The 19,518-nt window shown below is 46.0% G+C and overlaps 2 protein-coding genes across 4 annotated transcripts in view; one reads left to right on the top strand and one right to left on the bottom strand.

The window, feature by feature from the left end:
• The window catches only part of LRRC28 (leucine rich repeat containing 28), a 74,847-nt gene extending 55,954 nt beyond the window's left edge, over window positions 1-18,893 (bottom strand). Inside the window, exons 1-4 of one of the 2 annotated variants that reach the window (XM_066354879.1) lie at window positions 18,739-18,893; window positions 10,519-10,746; window positions 9,661-9,701; window positions 225-262 (exon numbers count right to left, since the gene is read on the bottom strand). In XM_066354879.1, the coding sequence (XP_066210976.1) occupies window positions 225-262; window positions 9,661-9,701; window positions 10,519-10,686 (247 nt within the window). In that variant the 5' untranslated portion in view covers window positions 10,687-10,746; window positions 18,739-18,893. The remainder of the gene's footprint in view (window positions 1-224; window positions 263-9,660; window positions 9,702-10,518; window positions 10,747-18,738) is intronic. The other variant, XM_066354880.1, reaches the window with a different exon arrangement.
• Window positions 18,894-19,054: 161 nt separating this feature from the next.
• The window catches only part of TTC23 (tetratricopeptide repeat domain 23), a 66,296-nt gene continuing 65,832 nt past the window's right edge, over window positions 19,055-19,518 (top strand). For both annotated transcript variants that reach the window (XM_066355729.1, XM_066355727.1), the window contains exon 1: window positions 19,055-19,336. The gene's annotated coding sequence lies outside the window, so the exon portion shown is untranslated. The remainder of the gene's footprint in view (window positions 19,337-19,518) is intronic.

Genomic DNA, 19,518 nt, shown 5'->3' with positions numbered 1-19,518 from the left:
CAATCATTGTAACCATTTTGGACTTTTTATTTAATTATAATTCTTAACTGGATGTACTAATTAGGAAGGGAATACTTTGAAACAAATAAATTAAAGATACTTTATAATTAAAATTCACTAATACACCAAGCAAAATAGGTTTTAAAGAGAGTATCTGTTCTACCATTATAAAAGGAAAGCTTAAAGTATAGTGTTTTCTAACTAAAAATTGAACGTGCACTTACCTTCAGGAACCACAACTATGTTATTTGAATGAAGGTACCTGAGGAAAAAGAAAAGAAAAGCTGTTATCATTCGGTACTTTGCTACAGATTGGGTTTGTAAAATGCTCACATAGAAATTTATCAAACAGGAAAGGACCAAATTTTCTTTCATGCCCTACTCCAAGCACATAACACAAGATGTATGTGGTCATCACAGATAACTAATAATACTTTGAAAATAATATCTTATGCTGGAACTGCAAACATTAAAACCATGTAGTGAGTCAGTTGCTATTTTAAAATAAAATATACACAACAGAAAAATTATGAGGTAGTTTTTCAATCTCATTAAACAAATGACTAGTTCCTCTACTTCATTTTAAATCATTCAGGTGTTACTGTGTGAAGAATTCTCAGCACTTCTGGTGTAAAGGAAACATGCACCTTTTAGCTTCTAAAGGATAACTTCACCAAATAGTCACACCTAAGATGTCTAGCTGGCCAAGCATGCATAGTGAGAACCAAGAATTCTGGAGAGATTTGTTACTCATCATTTATAGTATCTGTAGAAATACTCAGCTGTCAAGATAAAGAATTTATTTCACAGCAAAAGGAATTTCATAAACAAGAACCAAATTCTTTTCTTGAAAAAAAAAAATAGTTGACGAGGGCTGACAAGTCCAGGCACCCGTAACTACCAAACCCTTTTCTCCTCAAGTGTCTCTAGTGCCCTCTGGTGGACGTTTCGTGCAATCGGAACCAGCCAGCTATTCAGAGCAAATCAGTAACGACCACTGGAGATGGTAGAGGAATAACTTTTAAATTTGTTTCACTGATTTTGAGACAAAAAAACTCGATTCTGATCAACTTTATTTTAAAACCTATCATTTTATTTATTTTATCCCAAAAGTCAATCTTCACAAAGACTTTTTACGTAGAATTTTGAAATTTTCTTTTATGCTTCTAAGTCTGATATCAAATGTTAAAATGTCGATGACATATAAGAAAAAAATATAGAAAATTAATCAATTTGAGATTATTCTATGCTGGGTTAAATCAATTTTATAGTAGGTATTAACTTGCTGGGTCTAACACAATTTAAACAATTATACTATTCCATGATACATTTTATTCCTTCTTTTGCGTATATACAATGATTCTACATTGTAAAGAATGATGTTCTTTAGTCATTCATTTTAGGGGGAAATACCTAACTTATCAGGTGACTCTAACAATTCTTTGTGCCAGAACACTAAATGTTGTTTTAAAAAAAAGGTCCCAAAATGGAGTCACTTGCATTAAGACAACAATGTCAACAAACCGAAAACGAGGCTCAAAATCGAAGCTAACTGCAGCTCCAGCCTCTCGCAGGACTCTAGTCATAACCAGTCCGAATAGAATCTCCTGGTCAGCAGTGGTGAGCTCATCTGCCGACAGCCCCTGCAGGCCACCAGGGGAAGGTGACCTTGCCCGAAACACTGCACTCCTTGCTAAAGAACTTCCTTGCCTCGGCCTCTCTGCCTTTGAGAGCCCTTCCTTTCCTGTGGCTCCTCTTCTTCCCACCTCCAAGGAGGAATGTTGCCAATTCATGAATTTTTGAAGAAAGCCAATTTGACCTCTAAGTTTATTCAGTTGAATTTTTTAAAACACTATAAACAGGTGTGCACATATACACAAATACACACACCTGCATTTGTTACACAAAAGCCAGAGTGCCAAGAAACCCACACAAAGAGAAAACCGATTTTCAAAATATCACAAAAAACGTGCTTCAGCTCAAGGTCTACCTATTGTTGGGATCCGTGGGAGTCCCAAAGACCAGAGTCACAGGCTTTATTGAAAGGAAGAAAGGAACCCTGCCGGGCACTTCTCTGGGGAGAAGAGCACCGGTTACAGACTAGGGGCGAGTTATATAGTGTTTGGGAGAGCCTGAGGGGATAATGAGGCAAAAGTTCTGGTATGTCCGAATGCCCCTCCTTAGGGGGCTTGCCAGCTTCTTGGAATTCCTCTGTCTCAGGGGCGATATTCCAGTAAGGGTGAGGTCTGACAGATAAGCAGAACATCAAGAGGGCAGTTTGGAATACACATATCTATCATTTCTCAACTCTGTGGTTACATATAAAAGAAAGGCAGTTATTAATTTTATAATATATGGTGAGGGGTGATGAAGAGAAAGAGGAGAAAAAATTGGAAAATTATTGCTTCTTCTGGAGAGAACTCAAGAAAAGAACCTTGCCAAGCCAAGTTCCCCATCCAGTTAAGGAGGTCGTCAATTTCCATGCTGTGAGGTCTGAACCAGGTGATGTCCTCGAAAACCTGAGTGAAGAAGGAAAAAAAAACCTTGCGAGGTAATAATTGTTAGTTGCTTGCTGCGAGTGCCGAGTGGACAGAGTGACATGGTGATACATGGTCTCCAGAATGAGCCTCATGAGACGTGCTAGTCTGGTTCCTCTCGAATGGGAGGACATGTGGAGATTTTTAGAGACAGGGAACCTGTTGGTGTAAGTTTTTAGAAGGATTGAGTATGTGTGTTTTAAAAGGAAGGGGGTTTGGAGAACACTCAGGAGGGAACTTCTCGGGCTGAGGGGCGGCTTCTTCCTGCTGTCATCCCTACCTATTTGATATTTCCCTCGTGAAGTTCTCCTTGGGGTACTGGGGAATAGGAGTGTAGGAGCATTTGATTGTAGGTATCCTAGAGATTTCTCTCATCCGAGCCTATAGGAACTTGATAAAGAAGGGGGCAAGTATTTGGAGATCAGGAATGCAGAGATAAGGAGGGTTGCATAGCGGGGGTGAAAGTTCTTCCATGGTAAAGTTAGAGATATTCTTTCCTGGCAGCCCTGGAGAGAGCAGTTAGCTTGAGTTAAAAGAAATGTTTCATGTCCATTTGCAGGCTCTTCTTCGGTCAAGAAGACCCAGCGGTCTTGTCCCACTTACTGTGTGAAGGATAAAAAGACTGAGAAGCGTTAAGAGTTGAATGCTATTCATTCTCCTAGTTCTTCAGAGATACGGGAGAGCTTTAGGGTTAGGGGACCTGTAGGGGTTGAAAGATAGGATTTAGGAGGTTTGCTGATACAGGGTTTCATATTTTTTGTTTCGTAAGAGCAGGTTTCAGGGTTGGTGTGTAGGGTCAAGGTAGATTTTTCCAATTTTCTGATTGGCGAAGGTCTGCATGCGGTTCTGTAAGAAATTAGTGAACAAACGTAAGAGGCAGGGTCCAAAAGTTAGAAAAATAAATAGGAGAGTGAGTGGACTAATGAAAGGCTATAGTCAAGACACCCAGTTTGTGCGAAACCACTGATTCCATGTTTACGAATTCGCTAGGCTTGAGAGAGAGAGAGAGAGAGAGAGAGAGAGAGAGAGAGAGAGTAGGAATAAGACAGGGAAGTAGCCAGTCCCCCTGCCCCTAGACCTACTTTTGTAGAGATTTCTAAAGCAATAAGAAGAGGATTACTCGTAAAGCTCGTTTGGTTCTTACATTGACGAGTAGTGTACTAGGAATTGAAAGAGGCTCACGGGGTGGGATTAGGTTGATATTGGGGGTGAGATAGATTAGGGCACAGGTTTTTGTCCAATTAGTAGGGAGACACATATAGGTGTTGGTCCCACACAAGTAGAAAGCCCCTGATTGGGTGAGGCAGGTTGAAAGGTGAATAGAGAATAGAAGGACAAGGGGTCAGTTTTGTTTCTGTTTCTGAGCTCAGGTCAGGGTGGAGGAAAGAGTCGTCCCAATAAGTGGGGAGAGTAGAGGATTGTTAGCTAGGGTGACTGATTAAACATTCTTTGAAGACCAGTTTTCTGACTGTACAAATTCTTTTTTCTCCGTACAAACCTCCTACAACCTGCACAAACCTTCTACAACTTACATAAACCTTCAACTTTCAGAAACTTTCTTATCCAGAAATAACTGGCCTTCATAACAACTTGCTTTTTCCTTTTTCTTTCAAAAGTATTTCCATACCTTATACCTTCTATTATCAAAACCATACAATTCCTTTCTAGTCAGAACTTTTGATTTAAAAATTCTTAACTTTTAGTGATAGTTAAGTTGACTTTCTTTTTACCCTAGTTTCCCTTTTCTCAAAGTCTGATTAAAAGAGTCCTTAGTGAGTTTTTTTATACATTTGCCATACGTAGACCAACCAGCTTCAGTTTTGTGGTTGGAGTAAGGCATGCCGTTCTTCTACTTTAGCAGCAGTGGGAATTGTCAGGATCACAGTGTGTGGACCTGTCCACGTGAAAGTCAGTCCTTGGGTGATATAATGCTGGAAGTGCCTCTTGGACAGTCTCTGAACAGTTTGCTGAGTAACCTGTAAATCCTACAAGTACTTAGGGAAAGGGTGGTTACATTTCTACACTTTGCAGTTAGAGTTTAAGTCCTAGTGACCATTGCTTCTAGCTGGAATTAGCAGCAGGTCCCAGCCTATAATAGGCATGGGGCATTGAGATAAGAGGAACAAAGGAGATGCTATATATTAAATAAAGTAACAAAATCAGACTGTCAATACCCACAGTAGAGATCTTTGAGGGATAAATAAAACTCAAATATTTAAGCGAGGCATAGTAGATGACCCTTGTGTTTACAAGAAATGAGATCAGTTTATCTGCTACTTGGAAGAAATACCTTAGGCTCGTGAACAATGTCCTTGGGCCTTCAGTGGCAATTCCCAGCATGCTGGGCAAGGTCATGTCACAGGTAGCTGGAGCAGGGTTAGAAGAGACTGAACCCTCCCTCCATGGAGAAAGGGGGCAGCTTACCTTCTCGTGTCCCTCTCTCCACAGCACAGGTGTGTCAACCGGTGGGGCCGGGAAGCCTTGACGGCTTCAGTTCAATGACCTTTCTTTCCACTCTAGGGCCCAGATGGAGTCCTATGAAGCCCTTTAGGGCACTGGAGCCAAAAGCTGGTATTTCCTGACTTCTTTTGGGCCTTATTTGCCTTTTCTGTTACTTCCTTGGCCATTATAGACCTTAAAAGCCATGCTCAGAAGATCTCACTGAGGGGTTTGACTAAAAGAGCAAAATTGGGAATCCAGTGTCTAAAAAAGCCTATTAGACTGAGGAAAGAAAGGATTTGATCTGTGGAGGTAGGTGGTTGGAGACTGTGGAGGGTCTGAGTTTGATCTAGGGTGAGACTTCAGGTGGTGTGGTTAAGGTGATGCATAGATAGACTACGGACTGAGAATGAAGTTGAGCCTTAGCAGAGAAGACACGATATCACTTCATAGCAAGGAAGTTAAGAAGGGTGGCAGTGTGTCTCCTTGAAGCAGGCAGGGAGGGGCTGCAGTGGAGTAGGTTATTTATATATTGTAAGAGAGGACTAGTTTTGAGATTGCATGCTGCTAAATCCTGAGCTAGTGCCTTCCCAAACAAGTGTGGGCTGTTTTTGATCCCTTGGGGTAAGACAATCCACATAAATTGCTGGGCTGCATTAGTGTCCAGGTAAAGCCAAACAGAAAGTAAGAGGCAGGGTGTAGAGGAATGGTAAAGAAGGCATTTTTGAGGTCTAGGACCTGTAGAGATTAGAGACTACTGGATGAAGGGGAATTACTTCCTCATTGATTAGGCGTAAGGCGATAAGCCCCTGAAAGTTTCGAACAGGAAGGATAGGGGTATTGCAGGGAGAGTCCATGGGGATGAGTAAGCCTGGGTTTATGAGGTGGGTAATTACTGGTTTAAGGCCTTAGAAACAGACACAGTTACACATTAAACAAAGACTTCAGATACACATTATGAATTAAGGAATTTAAATGAGTGCACTTTACTTGTTTCAACTCAAATTATACTAGAGATATTTTCTGACAAACAAAGAGACAAGATAGATTACTTACTCACATAGCTTAATATACAATTCTGTTTTTTTTTTTAAGTTTTACGAGATGGCAGGGAGTTGCCAGCATAGAGGGGAGGAAGAGAGAAGGCAGAAGGATGGACAGTGTGAGCAGCTGGATGGAAAGAAGGAGGGTAAGAATCTGCAGGAGGAGAAGGAGGAGGGTGAAGTACTGGTGTGGTGCCACGTGGTCAGAGGAGTCAAAAAAGATTCAGAGCTCTGAGGAGAGGTGAGGGGGTGAGGAGGAAAGAGGCAATCACAGTTTGTAAGGAGGGAGGAGGGGTCGGAGAAGAGACAGGCACCGCAGCCAGAGCCACAGCTTCTAAGGAGGGGGGAGAGGATGAGGAACACAGTGGAGAAGGGGGGGCTTTCTTGAGGGAACAGACTCCAGTGGAAAAGATTTGTAGAGGGACCAGAGAGGGGTCCCGAGAGAGGGGTGCCCTCAGGGGTCAGGCAGGAGAAGGAGAGAGTTGGGAGTCCATGGAGAAGGAAAGATTAGGAGCAGAGGTTTTAGGTGAGGTTTCTTTGGCCAAAAACGGCCTGCGTGTAGAAGGTACAGAAATTAAGGACAGCAGAGAAGGGAGAAGAAAGGCCTGCACGTAAGGAATCTCTGATGCCCTCCCCGTCCGGTGGCAGAACTTGTCAAGATCTCTTAGGATATTGTAATGGTAGTAGAAAGCAACCTGGCTAGGCGCCTAGACTTTCAAGGAAGTCCGTAGAAGCAGGCTGCTCAGAGTAGAAACCTCCCAAACTGTGAACCTCAGAGAGCAGGGTGAGTCCCAAAGGAGTAGAGGAGTCCTGAAGGAGTAGAGGAGTCCTGAAGGAGTAGAGGAGTCCGGAAGGAGTAGAGGAGTCCCGAAGGAGTAGAGGAGTCCGGAAGGAGTAGAGGAGTCCCGAAGGAGTAGAGGAGTAATCTCTGAGGCCTGAGATTGGGAGGAGCCCGTGTGCCGAGGGGAGCCTGGCTGGACGGTTTGGACTGAGAGGAGCCCACAGTAGAGGAGACTGGTGAGAGAAGGGGGCGTCCCCGCCTCCAGTCACAGTTCCAAGAGGAGAAGATCTCCATAGAAAGAGAGTCTCAGACAGGAGGTCGTCACCCCAAGGCTGAGATCCCGGGACGTAGGAGAGTGGCCTGGCCAGGTGTGCCTAGACTATTGTAGAAGTCCAGAAGAGTAGAGGCAGACCACCCGCAGATATGGGGTCCAAAGTCAAAACCGTCCATCCAGGAAGGGGTGTTTTGGAGAGAAACTTGGAGGCCAACTGGGGAAGGGGAGGGAGAAACTCCTTATCTTCTGGTCCAGCAGGGGTTCAGGACAGGGTTAGACTGCCAACCAATCAACCTGCAACTGTACGTCCAAACAGAACCAGGGAGTAAGCCCAGGACGAGCTGCCGCTGCCCATTGCTTCCCTGGTTGTAAGTTTGGATGGCAAAGAAGGATCGTCCAGAAAGTTAGTACCCTGTCCCGGGTTTCGGCACCAAATATTGGAATCCATGGGAGTCCGAAAGACCAGAGCAGGGGTCCCCAAACTTTTTACACAGGGGGCCAGTTCACCGTCCCTCAGACCGTTGGAGGGCCGCCACATACAGTGCTCCTCTCACTGACCACCCATGAAAGAGGTGCTCCTTCCGGAAGTGCGGCAGGGGGCTAGATAAATGGCCTCAGGGGGCCACATGTGGCCCGCAGGCCATAGTTTGGGGCACCTGGACAGAGTCACAGGCTTTATTGAAAGGAAGAAAGGAACCCTGCCGGGCACTTCTCCAGGGAGAAGAGCACCGGTTACAGACTAGGGGTGAGTTATATAGTGTTTGGGAGAGCCTGAGGGGATACTGAGGCAAAAGTTCAGGTATGTCCAGAATGCTCCTCCTTGGGGGGCTTGCCAGCTTCTTGGAATTCCTCTGTCTCAGGGGCGATAGTCCAGTAAGGGTGAGGTCTGACAGACAAGCGGAACATCAAGAAGGCAGTTTGGAATACACATATCTATCACCTATAAAAAGAAATCTTAAAATGTCCAAACTGAAATGTGACCTTAGTATTCACTGTTATGATTGAAATCCAAAAGTATATTCTAGCATATTAAATGTATCCACATTAAAATGGTGTTGTATACGGCAACTGAACAGTTATCAGGTAAACATCTGATCCACAGAGCTCATGGGGAGGGAGCTAGGAGGCATTCGTGTTCTAAGCAGTAAGTGCCCCAAGTCCTTGACGATCCGGTGGGGCCCCCCCAAAGAGACCCCAGAAAGCCTAGATCCCAAGCCATAGGGCTAAGCTACCCCTAGAATTGAGCTTACTCCAGACCTGTCCTAAGGAAGTGTCAAGTCAAGCCATGAAAGAAGAAAACTAAACTGCAAATAACCACGTGCTAAACAAAGCACAACAAAAAGGAAGACAACAAAGCCTAGACACTCAACAGCGTAAAATGCATACGGTCCAGCATCCAATGAAAAAGCACAAGGCACGCTGAGAATCAGGAAAATGTTATCAATAATAATAAGGATAAAAGCAAAACACAAACAGACCCTGCATGACAGAAACCACGGAATTTGCAAGCAAGGCCCTTAAAACCACTGTGTAACTATATCCAGGTGCTTGAAGGAATCTGTGAACATTCTAAGAGAAATGGTGAGGGGTAAATAAGAACCAAATAGAACTTCTACAGACCAAAAAGACAACTTCCCTGAGTAGAATTAACAGCAGATAGGACACTGAAAAACAAAATATTACTTGAACCTGAAGAAGACAGAGAAATACAATTTGTCTGAATTGAAGCACAACAGAGATACTTAGAGTTGATGCACTAAAACCAAAGTGGTAAACACATTATTTCACATTATGAAGATAATCATCAGGCCCTGGCCAGTTGGCTCAATGGTAGAGCGTCAGCCTGGCATATTGACGTCCTGGGTTCAATGCCCAGTCAGGGCACACAGGAGAAGTGACCATCTGTGTCTCTACCCTCCCCCTCTCCCTTCTCACTTCTCCTCCTGCAGCCATGGCTCAAATGGTTAGAGAAGTTGGTCCCAGGCACTGAGGATGGCTCCATGGCCTTGCCTCAAGTACGAAAAATAGCAAGGTTGCCGAGCAATGGAGCAATAGCACCAGATGGGCAGAGAATTGCCCAGTAGTGGGCTTGCTGGGTGGATCCTGGTCGAGGTGCATGCGGGAATCTGTCTCTCTGCCTCCCTGCTTCTCACTTAAAGAAAATAAAATGAAAATAATCATCAGAACTAAGACAGATGAAGCCTGCAGGATGTAGGCAAGGAGGCTTCTAGGTTATACTTTAAACCTTTCATAGACTTTGACTGTTTATAGCAAGTATAACACGTACTAGTAGTAGCAAAAATTAATTTTCACAATTACACTGGCTACCCAGAATGATGCTATGCTCAGAAAAATTATACTTTTCATCATTTTTGCTACTTTGAAGTGAGATATCGAAAACACAAATATAGATGGTTAAAATACTTTAAAATACGTTTGGGTTTATTAGCAGAACCACAGGTCTATCATGATCATGACACTAAAAAATTAATAAATGAACACATTAAAACTGTATTTCCCATTATTTCAAATAACTTAAAATCATTTTCATTCATTTAAAAAAAAAAAATGAATAAATACACTCACAGTTCCACCAGGTTTGGAAGCTTCTGAGCAAGGTTTTCTGGCTGAAAATGAAAAACTCAGGATTACATTTTATTTTGGAAAAAATCCCAGGTAAATCCCACGGAGACACTGACAGACTTTTCCTTCCCTTCAATCCCATTTTTAGGAAGCTTAACACGCACAAGGCAGGCCCAGGCCCAGACAAATGCACGGGCTAAGTGAAGAGGGGTTGTGAATGGGGACTGATTTTATAAGTGGTAGGTTTGTATCTATTTCACTTTCCTATACACCTCCCCGTCACCACACAACTGCAGGGACTTCAATAACAAAATCTCCACTCGTGAGAGCCCTCTGTGTGTATATTTATTTTACCCGTTTATACAACAAGACAGGATCTACATGTCAGTCTGAATATCTCTTTTCTTTTTTCCTTCTTTTCCAAGTGAGAGGAGGGGAGATAAAGACAGACTCCCACATGCTTCCCAATTGGGATCCACCAGCCACCACTGCCTGGGGCCGATGCTCTGTCCACCTTGGGCCATGCTTGCAACCGAGCTATTCTTAGGGGAGCTATTTTTAGGGCCTGAGGCAGAGGCCCCTTGGAGGCAGCCTCAGCACCCCGGCCGATGTGCTTGAACCAGTCCAGCTATGCTGTGGAAAGAAAGAGAGAGAAGGAGAAGGGGAGTGGTGGAGAAGCAGATGGTGGCCTCTTCCTTGTGCCCTGACCTGGAAGTGAACCCAGGACATCCACATGCTGGGCCAACGTTCTACCACTGAGCCAATCAGCCAGGGCCTGAATATCTTAAGATAGGCAAAACATATCCTGGTCTGAGCCACAGTATAAATGCTTCTTTTTTTAAACGCAATAGAATACCGTACCAAGGTGGTGAGGGAGTTCCTTTTCATATAGAGTCTCTCCAAGTGCTGTAGTCCCTCGTCTTTCAGTAACTCCAGTGGGAAATGGTGTAGATTCTTATAATTTAAGAACAAATTCTTGTGCTTTTCTAGCCTTGCCACAGAGATCGTCTTACAAAGTTCAGAAGCCATGACTGGACAGATCCCATCAGACACGCTGCGGCTCTACATCTTGTCAAAACTGGTCCATTTCTAAAGAGGAAAAAAACAACTGAGTAATTAGAATATTGCTTACAGGCACTGCCAAATAAACCAGTTAGCACACAGAGAGAGGCGGAGTAAGGTTGCTTGCGGCCCCGGGGCAAGAAGAAAATATTGGGCCCCTTAAAAAAAAAGAGAGAGAGAGACAGGGAAAATAAAAATACATGTTAACCATATTTTTAAATAAATCAACAATATTATGTACTAGTAATGTTAAAACTGTATATATGAAACCAAACTTGGTGTCATTAGAAAAAAGTATAGGCCCTGGCCCGCTGGCTCAGTGGTAGAGCGTCGGCCTGGCATGTGGAAGACCTGGGTTCGATTCCTGGCCAGGGCACACAGGAGAAGTGCCCATCTGCTTCTCCACCCCTCCCCCTCTCCTTCCTCTCTGTCTCTCTCTTCCCCTCCTGCAGCCAAGGCCCCACTGGAGTAAAGTTGGTCTGGGCGCTGAGGACGGCTCCATGCCCTCCGCCTCAGGTGCTAGAATGGCTCTGGTTATAGCGGAGCAATGCCCCAGATGGGCAGAGTATTGCCCCCTAGTGGGTGTTGTAAGGTACCAAAAAGCTGAAAATTGATATTAATATTCTGGGAGGAAAGGTCAGGCTTTCCTGTCCTGTCCCTCCTTAGGGAGCGGAGGGAGAAGAATGTAGAAGTCTCTGGCTTGCAAGAACAATGGGTCATTTAGTTTTAAATCTAAAATAAAGGTTAACCGAGAAACTTCTTCTCTTTCAATGGGAGGCAGAATTTACATACCTCCTTGCATTGATTGTAGTTCCTCCTCCTTCCTGGAATCTTGAGAGTAAAATACCTCTAAGCTAGTGAGGGAAGAGGAACCCTGAAAGATTTGTAAACATTTTTGATACCTTGAAAGTCTTAATGTTTCTGTGTGTCCCCTAAATAAAAGTTGCCAGCTTGTATCTGATGAGGTCATGCTCTCCCCCGCTCTTGTGTGATCAAGGGTATATAAGCAGCCCCTGAACTGCAGGATTTGGGTCTGATGCCCCGTGTCAGCCATATGCGGCCGGCATATTTAAAATTTCCTCCTCTAATAAAACTCTTCAAAATTTATCTGGACTCGGTGTCTCTACATGAACTTGATGAAATGAGGTACAGTGCCTTTCAGAATCTGGGGTGCAGTACTTTATAACATGGGCATGCTGGGTGGATCCCGGTTGGGCGTATGTGGGAGTCTGTCTGCCTCCTCCCCCCTTCTCACTTTGGAAAAATACAAAAAAAAAAGTGTAAAGTTGGGGTTTTGCAGAGCCCTTCAGAAGTTGGGGCCCAGGGTGCATGCCCAGTGTGCCTGTCGTTAAATCCACCTTGGCATATAGAGCTATCCACAGACACTAAAAGGAGAGTTATCCATTCAATCCCCATGTTTTTCTTCCTTCCTTCCTTTCCCTCTCTCTCTCTTTCCCTCCCTCCCTCCCTCCCTCCCTCCCTCCCTCCCTCCTTCCTTCCTTCCTTTCCTTCTTCTTTTTTTTAAGTGAGAGGAGGGGAGACAGACTCTCACATTTGCCCCAACCAGGATCCACCCAGCACCACCTATCTGGGGCCAATGCTTGAATCAACTGAGCTATCCTCAGGGCCTGGGCCGACACTCAAACCAACTGAGCCACTGGCTGCGAGAGGGGAAGAGGGAGAGAAGAGAAGAGAAGCAGATGGGCGCTTCTCCTGTGTGCCCTGACCTGGGATTGAACCTGGGACGTCCGCACGCTAGGCTGATGCTCTGTCCACTGAGCCAACTGGCCAGGGCCCCCATGTTTTCTTTTCATAACAACTTGTCACACATATTTAGAAAAAGATTAAATTAATGACTACTTAATAAAAATACACTCACTATTTAGGCAATATTTACTACTTAGTAGAAACAGTCCCCACTGAAAAACAGTCTAGAAATTGAGATTGGAATCTCTAAGAGAACAGAGGCCAGCTTCATAACGGGCAACCAAAGAACTTAAAAATCAGGCACAGCAAATTCATTTCCTTCCTGAACTCCCTCATTCTGTATTTCCTTAAGGTATTTCAAAAACATTTAAATATGTATGTATATAACATGGATCTAGATCATTTGTGGCTTTATTTCTTTCACTTTTTACTAATTTGATATTGTCTTACAGACTGTTTCTGTTTCTCTAATCTCTTTATTCTTTCCTTTCTTTCTCCTTATCTTTGCAGATTATCAAAATTAGCAAAGAAATATCCCAGGAAACAGTTTTCTTTTATTATTACAATGAAAGAAGAAATACTGCACCAGGAAATAAGAACACTGTATTATCCTATTACAATTTCTCTGGACCTCAGCTGCCTAATATTTAAAATGAATACAGCAATTTATTGTTAAAGGCCAAAACCCAGAACAGATTTAATTTCCCTTCTAGCTCCAAAACTGACAAGGACAGGAAGAGAAATAACATTTGCCATCTTATCACCAAAGCACCAGGCAGAAATGAACATCACAATCAGGTAACACTAGATGCAACAGACTCCGAGTTTCTATAATTTGTTGAAGGTTGAACAGGGCTCGTAAGGGACAATAAAAGCAAGGTGATTTCAGCCCTGGCTGGTTGGCTCAGTGGCAGAGTGTCAGTCTGGCATGCAGGAGTCCTGGGTTCGATTCCCAGCCAGGGCACACAGGAGAAGCGCCCATCTGCTTCTCCAACCCTCCCCCTCTCCTTCCTCTCTGTCTCTCTCTTCCCCTCCCGCAGCCGAGCGACGCCCCGGATGGGCAGAGCATCGCCCCCTGGTGGGCGTGCTGGGTGGATCCTGGTTGGGCGCATGCGGGAGTCTATCTGACTGCCTCCCCGTTTCCAACTTCAGAAAAATACAAAAAAAAAAAAAAAGGCCCTGGCCGGTTGGCTCAGCGGTAGAGCGTCGGCCTAGTGTGCGGAGGACCCGGGTTCGATTCCCGGCCAGGGCACACAGGAGAAGCGCCCATTTGCTTCTCCACCCCTCCCCCTCTCCTTCCTCTCTGTCTCTCTCTTCCCCTCCCGCAGCCGAGGCTCCATTGGAGCAAAGATGGCCCGGGCGCTGGGGATGGCTCCTTGGCCTCTGCCCCAGGCGCTAGAGTGGCTCTGGTCGCAATATGGCGACGCCCAGGAGGGGCAGAGCATCGCCCCCTGGTGGGCAGACCGTCGCCCCTGGTGGGCGTGCCGGGTGGATCCCGGTCGGGCGCATGCGGGAGTCTGTCGGACTGTCTCTCCCTGTTTCCAGCTTCAGAAAAATGAAAAAAAAAAAAAAAAAAAAAAAAAAAAAAGCAAGGTGTTTTCTTTTTCTTGAGGAGGGGTGGCTGTCCTCTGAGTTTCAAAGCCTGGATTTTTTACATACACAGACTCCTTGGATTCCACAGGATGCTAAGAAATGCTAAAACTGAAAAAGAACTTGAGTTCTGTTCAAACAATCTACCCTCTGTTTTTCTGGGCACCTATTTCTAAACTCTCCAATGGAGAGTATGTTTTAAAGAAATTTTTTTTCTTAAGAAAAACAATTTTCACTGGGAATTAACACCAAGTTAGTGCAAAATGTGGTAACATAGCATTCAAACAGCAGAGTTTTGAAATCTTTTGGTTATTTTCTATAGCTTCCAAACTCTAATTCCTAGCTCATAAGAGAGCATTTCATATAAACAAGCAGAGAATGTGGAATATTCAATAATATCCCAACACATCATGAGAATCCAATACTTTCCCATATTTATTACACCTACTCGCCTATTTTTTTAAATAAATTATATGCAGGCATCTACTCACCTATTTTTAAGAGATGTATTATGTGACTTTGAGCAAGAAACTCAAATCTTTCCATATCCTAATTCTCTCAGCTGTAAAGCAAGGAGAACCTCAAACTTAACACATTCAAAAGAGTGCTCTCTGGCCCTGGCTAGTCTGTTCAGTGGTAGAGCATTGACCAGGCATATGAAAGTCCTAGGTTCAATTCCTGGTCAGGGCACACAGGAGAGGGGACCATCTGCTTCATTCCCTCTCCCTTCCTTCTCTCTCTCTCTCTCTCTCTCTCTCTCTCTCTCTCTCCTCCTATGGCCATGGCTCAATTCATTTGAGCATGTTGGCACCAGGTGCTGAGGATGGATCCATCAAGCCTCCTCAAGCACTAAAAATAGCTCGGTTGTGAGCACCGGCCCCAGATGGGCAGAGCATCGGCCCCAGGTGGGGGATGCCAGGTGTATTCCAGTCGGGCCGCATGTGGGAGTCTGTCTCTGTATCTTCCCTCCTCTCACTTAAAAAGAAAATAAAGAATACTCTCCCCCCAAAAGAAATCCTCCCCATATTTTTCCATTTCAGAAAACAGCACATGCCTCCATCCACCCGCTGCTCCAGCCAGAAAGCTGAAAGCTGGCAGTGATTCTATCTGTAATTCATCTGCTACCACCCCTTTATTAGAAGGCCAGTGGTTTCCACCTCCAGAATATATACCAAATCCATTCACAATCCTCCATCAGCCAAAAACCAAAACCTACTGTCAGCTCCTGTGTGGCCACCTGTAGTACTGGCCTTCCTGTGTCCACTCTCGCTTCTTTCTGATACATTAATGACTTAGCAGGAAGCCTGTGGAAATGTAAATCCCACTGTGTCCCCCTGCCTTGGGTACACTGGCCTTCTAGTGCACACACGTTTTACTGAACAAAGCCTTCAAATGTTTGTCTAGAAACTCGAACTCTGACCAGGCCCCCAGGGCTCTTCACCGTCTGGGCCCACCCACTTCTCCAGCCTGATTGGGCAGTCCTCTCTCTGGCTTCTCACCAAGATCCTGGGCTTTGCCAGTCTTTAAAAGCGCCTTCCCTGACCCTGGCCAGTAGCTCTGTTGGTTAGAACGTTGTCCAGAAACATCAAGGTTGTGGGTTTGATCCTTGGTCAGTGCACACATGGGAAGCAACTAGTGAATGCACAGGTAAGCGGAACAACAAATAAATGCTTCCCCCTGGCCCCTTCCTCTCTCTTTCTTTCAAAAACCAATCAATAAAAAAAATAAAATAGGCCCTGGCCGGTTGGCTCAGTGGTAGAGCGTCGGCCTGGTGTGCAGGAGTCCCGGGTTCAATTCCCGGCCAGGGCACACAGGAGAAGCGCCCATCTGCTTCTCTACCCCTCCCCCTCTCCTTCCTCTCTCTCTCTCTCTTCCTCTCCTGCAGCCAAGGCTCTATTGGAGCAAAGTTGGCCCGGGCGCTGAGGATGGCTCTATGGCCTCTGCCTCAGGCGCTGGAATGGCTCTGGTTGCAACAGAGCAACGCCCCAGATGGGCAGAGCATCGCCCCCTGGTGGGTATGCTGGGTGGATCCTGGTCGGGCGCATGCGGGAGTCTGTCTGACTGCCTCCCCATTTCCAACTTCAGAAAAATACCAAAAAAATATATAAATAAATAAATAAAATAAAATAAAGTGCCCTCCACAACCCTGGCCCGGCAGAGACAAGATTCAACCAATGACTGCATAAATAAATGGAACAAATCGATGTTTCTCTCTCTCTCTTAAAAATCTATAAAAACAAAATTTTAAAGTGCCCCCCTCTTAGTTTGGAAAGCACTATCTCAAGATTCTCCAGGTTTCAATGTTAAAACCACTTCCCTATCCCAAACTAAAGTACCGGTATTCCCCAGTTATTTCAGAGAAACCAATTTTTGTTTCCTTTGTAGAACTCCTCACAATTTGTAATCTAAGTATTTATTGGTATTTGCTTATTGCCACTCTAGTCATGAGACTGTAGGTTACTGAGGGCAGAGATCGCAAGGTTTTCTTCACTGTACACCTGCCTCTACCACAAAGCAGGCCTCCCAACAGCTTAAGAATAGAAGAAACCAGGAAATGTGAGTAATACGTACAGTCAGTCCTCACTGAAAACCTCAGATAGCTTCAGTGAAACTATATAGACTATAAAGTGAAACAATATAGGCACCAATTTTCCCACAGGCTGACTAATATAAACAAGAATTATGTTCTAGGGAATCTCATCAATATACGAAATGATGTTGGACAAAACAATGCTATTCCAGGATCGCTGTATTGCAAGGTAGATTTTTTTTTTTCATTTTCGAAAAATGAGTGCTTGCTGTGTGCCAGAAAGATCCTTATTGCTTACCGCTCTGCATTGCCATAGACATTATTTATCCCATTTCATAGGTGGGGAAACTCAGTTGCCCAGAGGATAACTTGCCATCACTCCAAGCCAGGTGAAACAACTCTAAAACCCTACATGGCAGCCGGTCAGGCACTTCCACCGGGGCCACGCTTCTCCCTATTAGCATATAAGTGGTGGGCAAAGCTTACATAAATGTTAACACAACAAAGGGAAACTCTATCAGGCGTCCCCAAACTACGCCCAACGCAGGCAGCCCCCTGAGGCCATTTATCCGCCCCCCCCCCACCGCACTTCCGGAAGGGGCACCTCTTTAATTGGTGGTCAGTGAGAGGAGCACTGTATGTGGCAGTCTGAGGGACAGTGAACTGGCCCCCTGTGTAAAAAGTCTGGGGACCCCTGCAAGCCCACACTGGCTGACACATGCACCAACAAGAGAATTCACTGTCATCTGGTGCCTTTTCCTTCTGAATCCTCTGATTGGGACTGGCTGGCCTCAAAGTAACATCATTACATCCAGTTAAAACACATCTAGCCACAGAAGCACCTAAAGAGGCCGCATCTCCCCAAATGAAGTCCGAAAGCTGCTGATAATAAACAACGAGATTGGTTGGCAATACACATCCTTTACCGGGATACTTTTTTCTTACACAAATTCCCTTCTCTACCACTTCCCTACAGTTACAAGCCCACGACAAAAGTAATTAAGGAATTAGTTAAAAGGTGAAGGGATGAGCCCTGGCCGGTTGGCTCAGTGGTAGAGCGTCGGCCTGGCCTGCAGAAGTCCCGGGTTCGATTCTCGGCCAGGGCACACAGGAGAAGCGCCCATCTGCTTCTCCACCCCCCCTCCTTCCTCTCTGTCTCTCTCTTCCCCTCCCGCAGCCAAGGCTCCATTGGAGCAAAGATGGCCCGGGCGCTGGGGATGGCTCCTTGGCCTCTGCCCCAGGTGCTAGAGTGGCTCTGGTCGCAACAGAGCGACGCCCCGGAGGGGCAGAGCGTCGCCCCTGGTGGGCGTGCCCGGTGGATCCCGGTCGGGCGCATGCGGGAGTCTGTCTGACTGTCTCTCCCCGTTTCCAGCTTCAGAAAAATAAAAAATTAAAAAAAAAAAAAAAAGGTGAAGGGATGAAGCGAAGAAAAAAAATAAATAAACCGTATAGATACAGACACAATGTAGAGATTGCAGGAGGGAACTGGAGGAAGGTAGAGGAGGTTAGACGGTGATGGAGGGGGACTTGAACTTAGGGTGGTGGACACACAATGCAATGTATTGATGTGTTGTGGAACAGTGCACCTGACATCTGGATCATTTTATCAGCCAGTATCACCCCAAACACTTCAACAAAAGATTTTTTTTTAAGTCAATGATATCCTCAATATTAACTGAGTCGAGTTTTCCGACGTATACATCCCACCTCACTCCATCCTTTTCTTTAAGAAACAAAAAAACCTTCCTTCTTAAGGGTATGTCGCACGTTTTAGGCAGCAGTGTCGTAAAGACGAGGAAGGAGTCCCGCAGACCAACTTCGGGACTTCATGCAGAATACCCACGCCGACCTCCTAATACCGGACATTAGATAACCGAAAACTGGACATCGGGAGTCTTAGGCAGAACCCAAGCCCTCCTCCTGCGCGAGTTAACCCCACACGGAGGTCGCCCCAGTTTGGAAGCAGCGAGCCCGGTGACAGGGACTGGACAGGCCCCGGGCCCCCAATCCTCAGGGCAAGAAAGGCCCGGCAGCCGAGGGGACCCAGGCCTGGCCCGGCCCGTTCGCACCGCGGTACGCCCACCGCCGCCCGGACGCTTTTGCCGGATGCAGCCGGGAAGGGGGTGTCCGGGACCGGGTGTTGGGGGGCTCGCCCTTTCAGCCACCTGATGACTCCTGACCGCCACACTCACCTTGGCGCGGGCGGAGCCACCGCTCCGGGGCGCAGGCTGCGCGGCACTGCCAGCCGCCAGACTACGGGAGGGGCGGGGCGGGGCGCCGCGCGAGGAGGGGGCGGGGCGGGCGGAATCCTCGCTGCCGAGAGCCGGGAACCAGCGAGCGGTGGCGAAGAGGACGGAACCTCGTGATCACCTCACCGCGTTCTCGCGGTTTCACGATAGGTCGAACGAGAGGCTTGTTTTCCGAGCGATGTGGCCATTGGCCTAGAGCATGGCTTCCTGCAGGCTGGCCCCGCCCACCTCCGATCCTCGCTTCCGGCTCCGGCTGTGGGCTTGCTGTCAAGACGAGACTGCCATTTAGGCTTGTGCTGTTTGCAGGTGTAATGATGTAGCCGGCTGCAGCCTCAGGAACCGCCAGCCACAGCTCTGTGCCCTTACTCCTACATTCATTCAGGCATCCGTGTTTGCACTGAATGTAGACGTGGAGGGGTTACAAACAATAACACCCGAGCACTTGCTTTCCCAGGCAGCGTGCTAGGACCTGTGCCTAGATTACCTCTCGTAACACTCACAGCAATCCCATGACACAGGTGTTATTGTACTCATTTGACGGGTGAGTAACCGAGGGCGGATGGGTGTCTGTAACGTGGCCGAGGTTAGTTGGCAAGTAGGGAGCCTGAGCTCAGGATTTAAGGGCACTCTGTGCGCGCAGATGGATTGGTTCCAAAAATGCGGGTCTCTGCTCTTCAAATACCTGTTGTTAGGAACGATCGCCAAAAAGGACAATAACAACTT

The sequence above is a fragment of the Saccopteryx leptura genome, chromosome 13, assembly GCF_036850995.1.
Source record: "Saccopteryx leptura isolate mSacLep1 chromosome 13, mSacLep1_pri_phased_curated, whole genome shotgun sequence".
NCBI lineage: Eukaryota > Metazoa > Chordata > Mammalia > Chiroptera > Emballonuridae > Saccopteryx > Saccopteryx leptura.
Note: the sequence above shows the minus strand (reverse complement) of the source record. Positions and strands in the feature narration are given on the sequence as shown.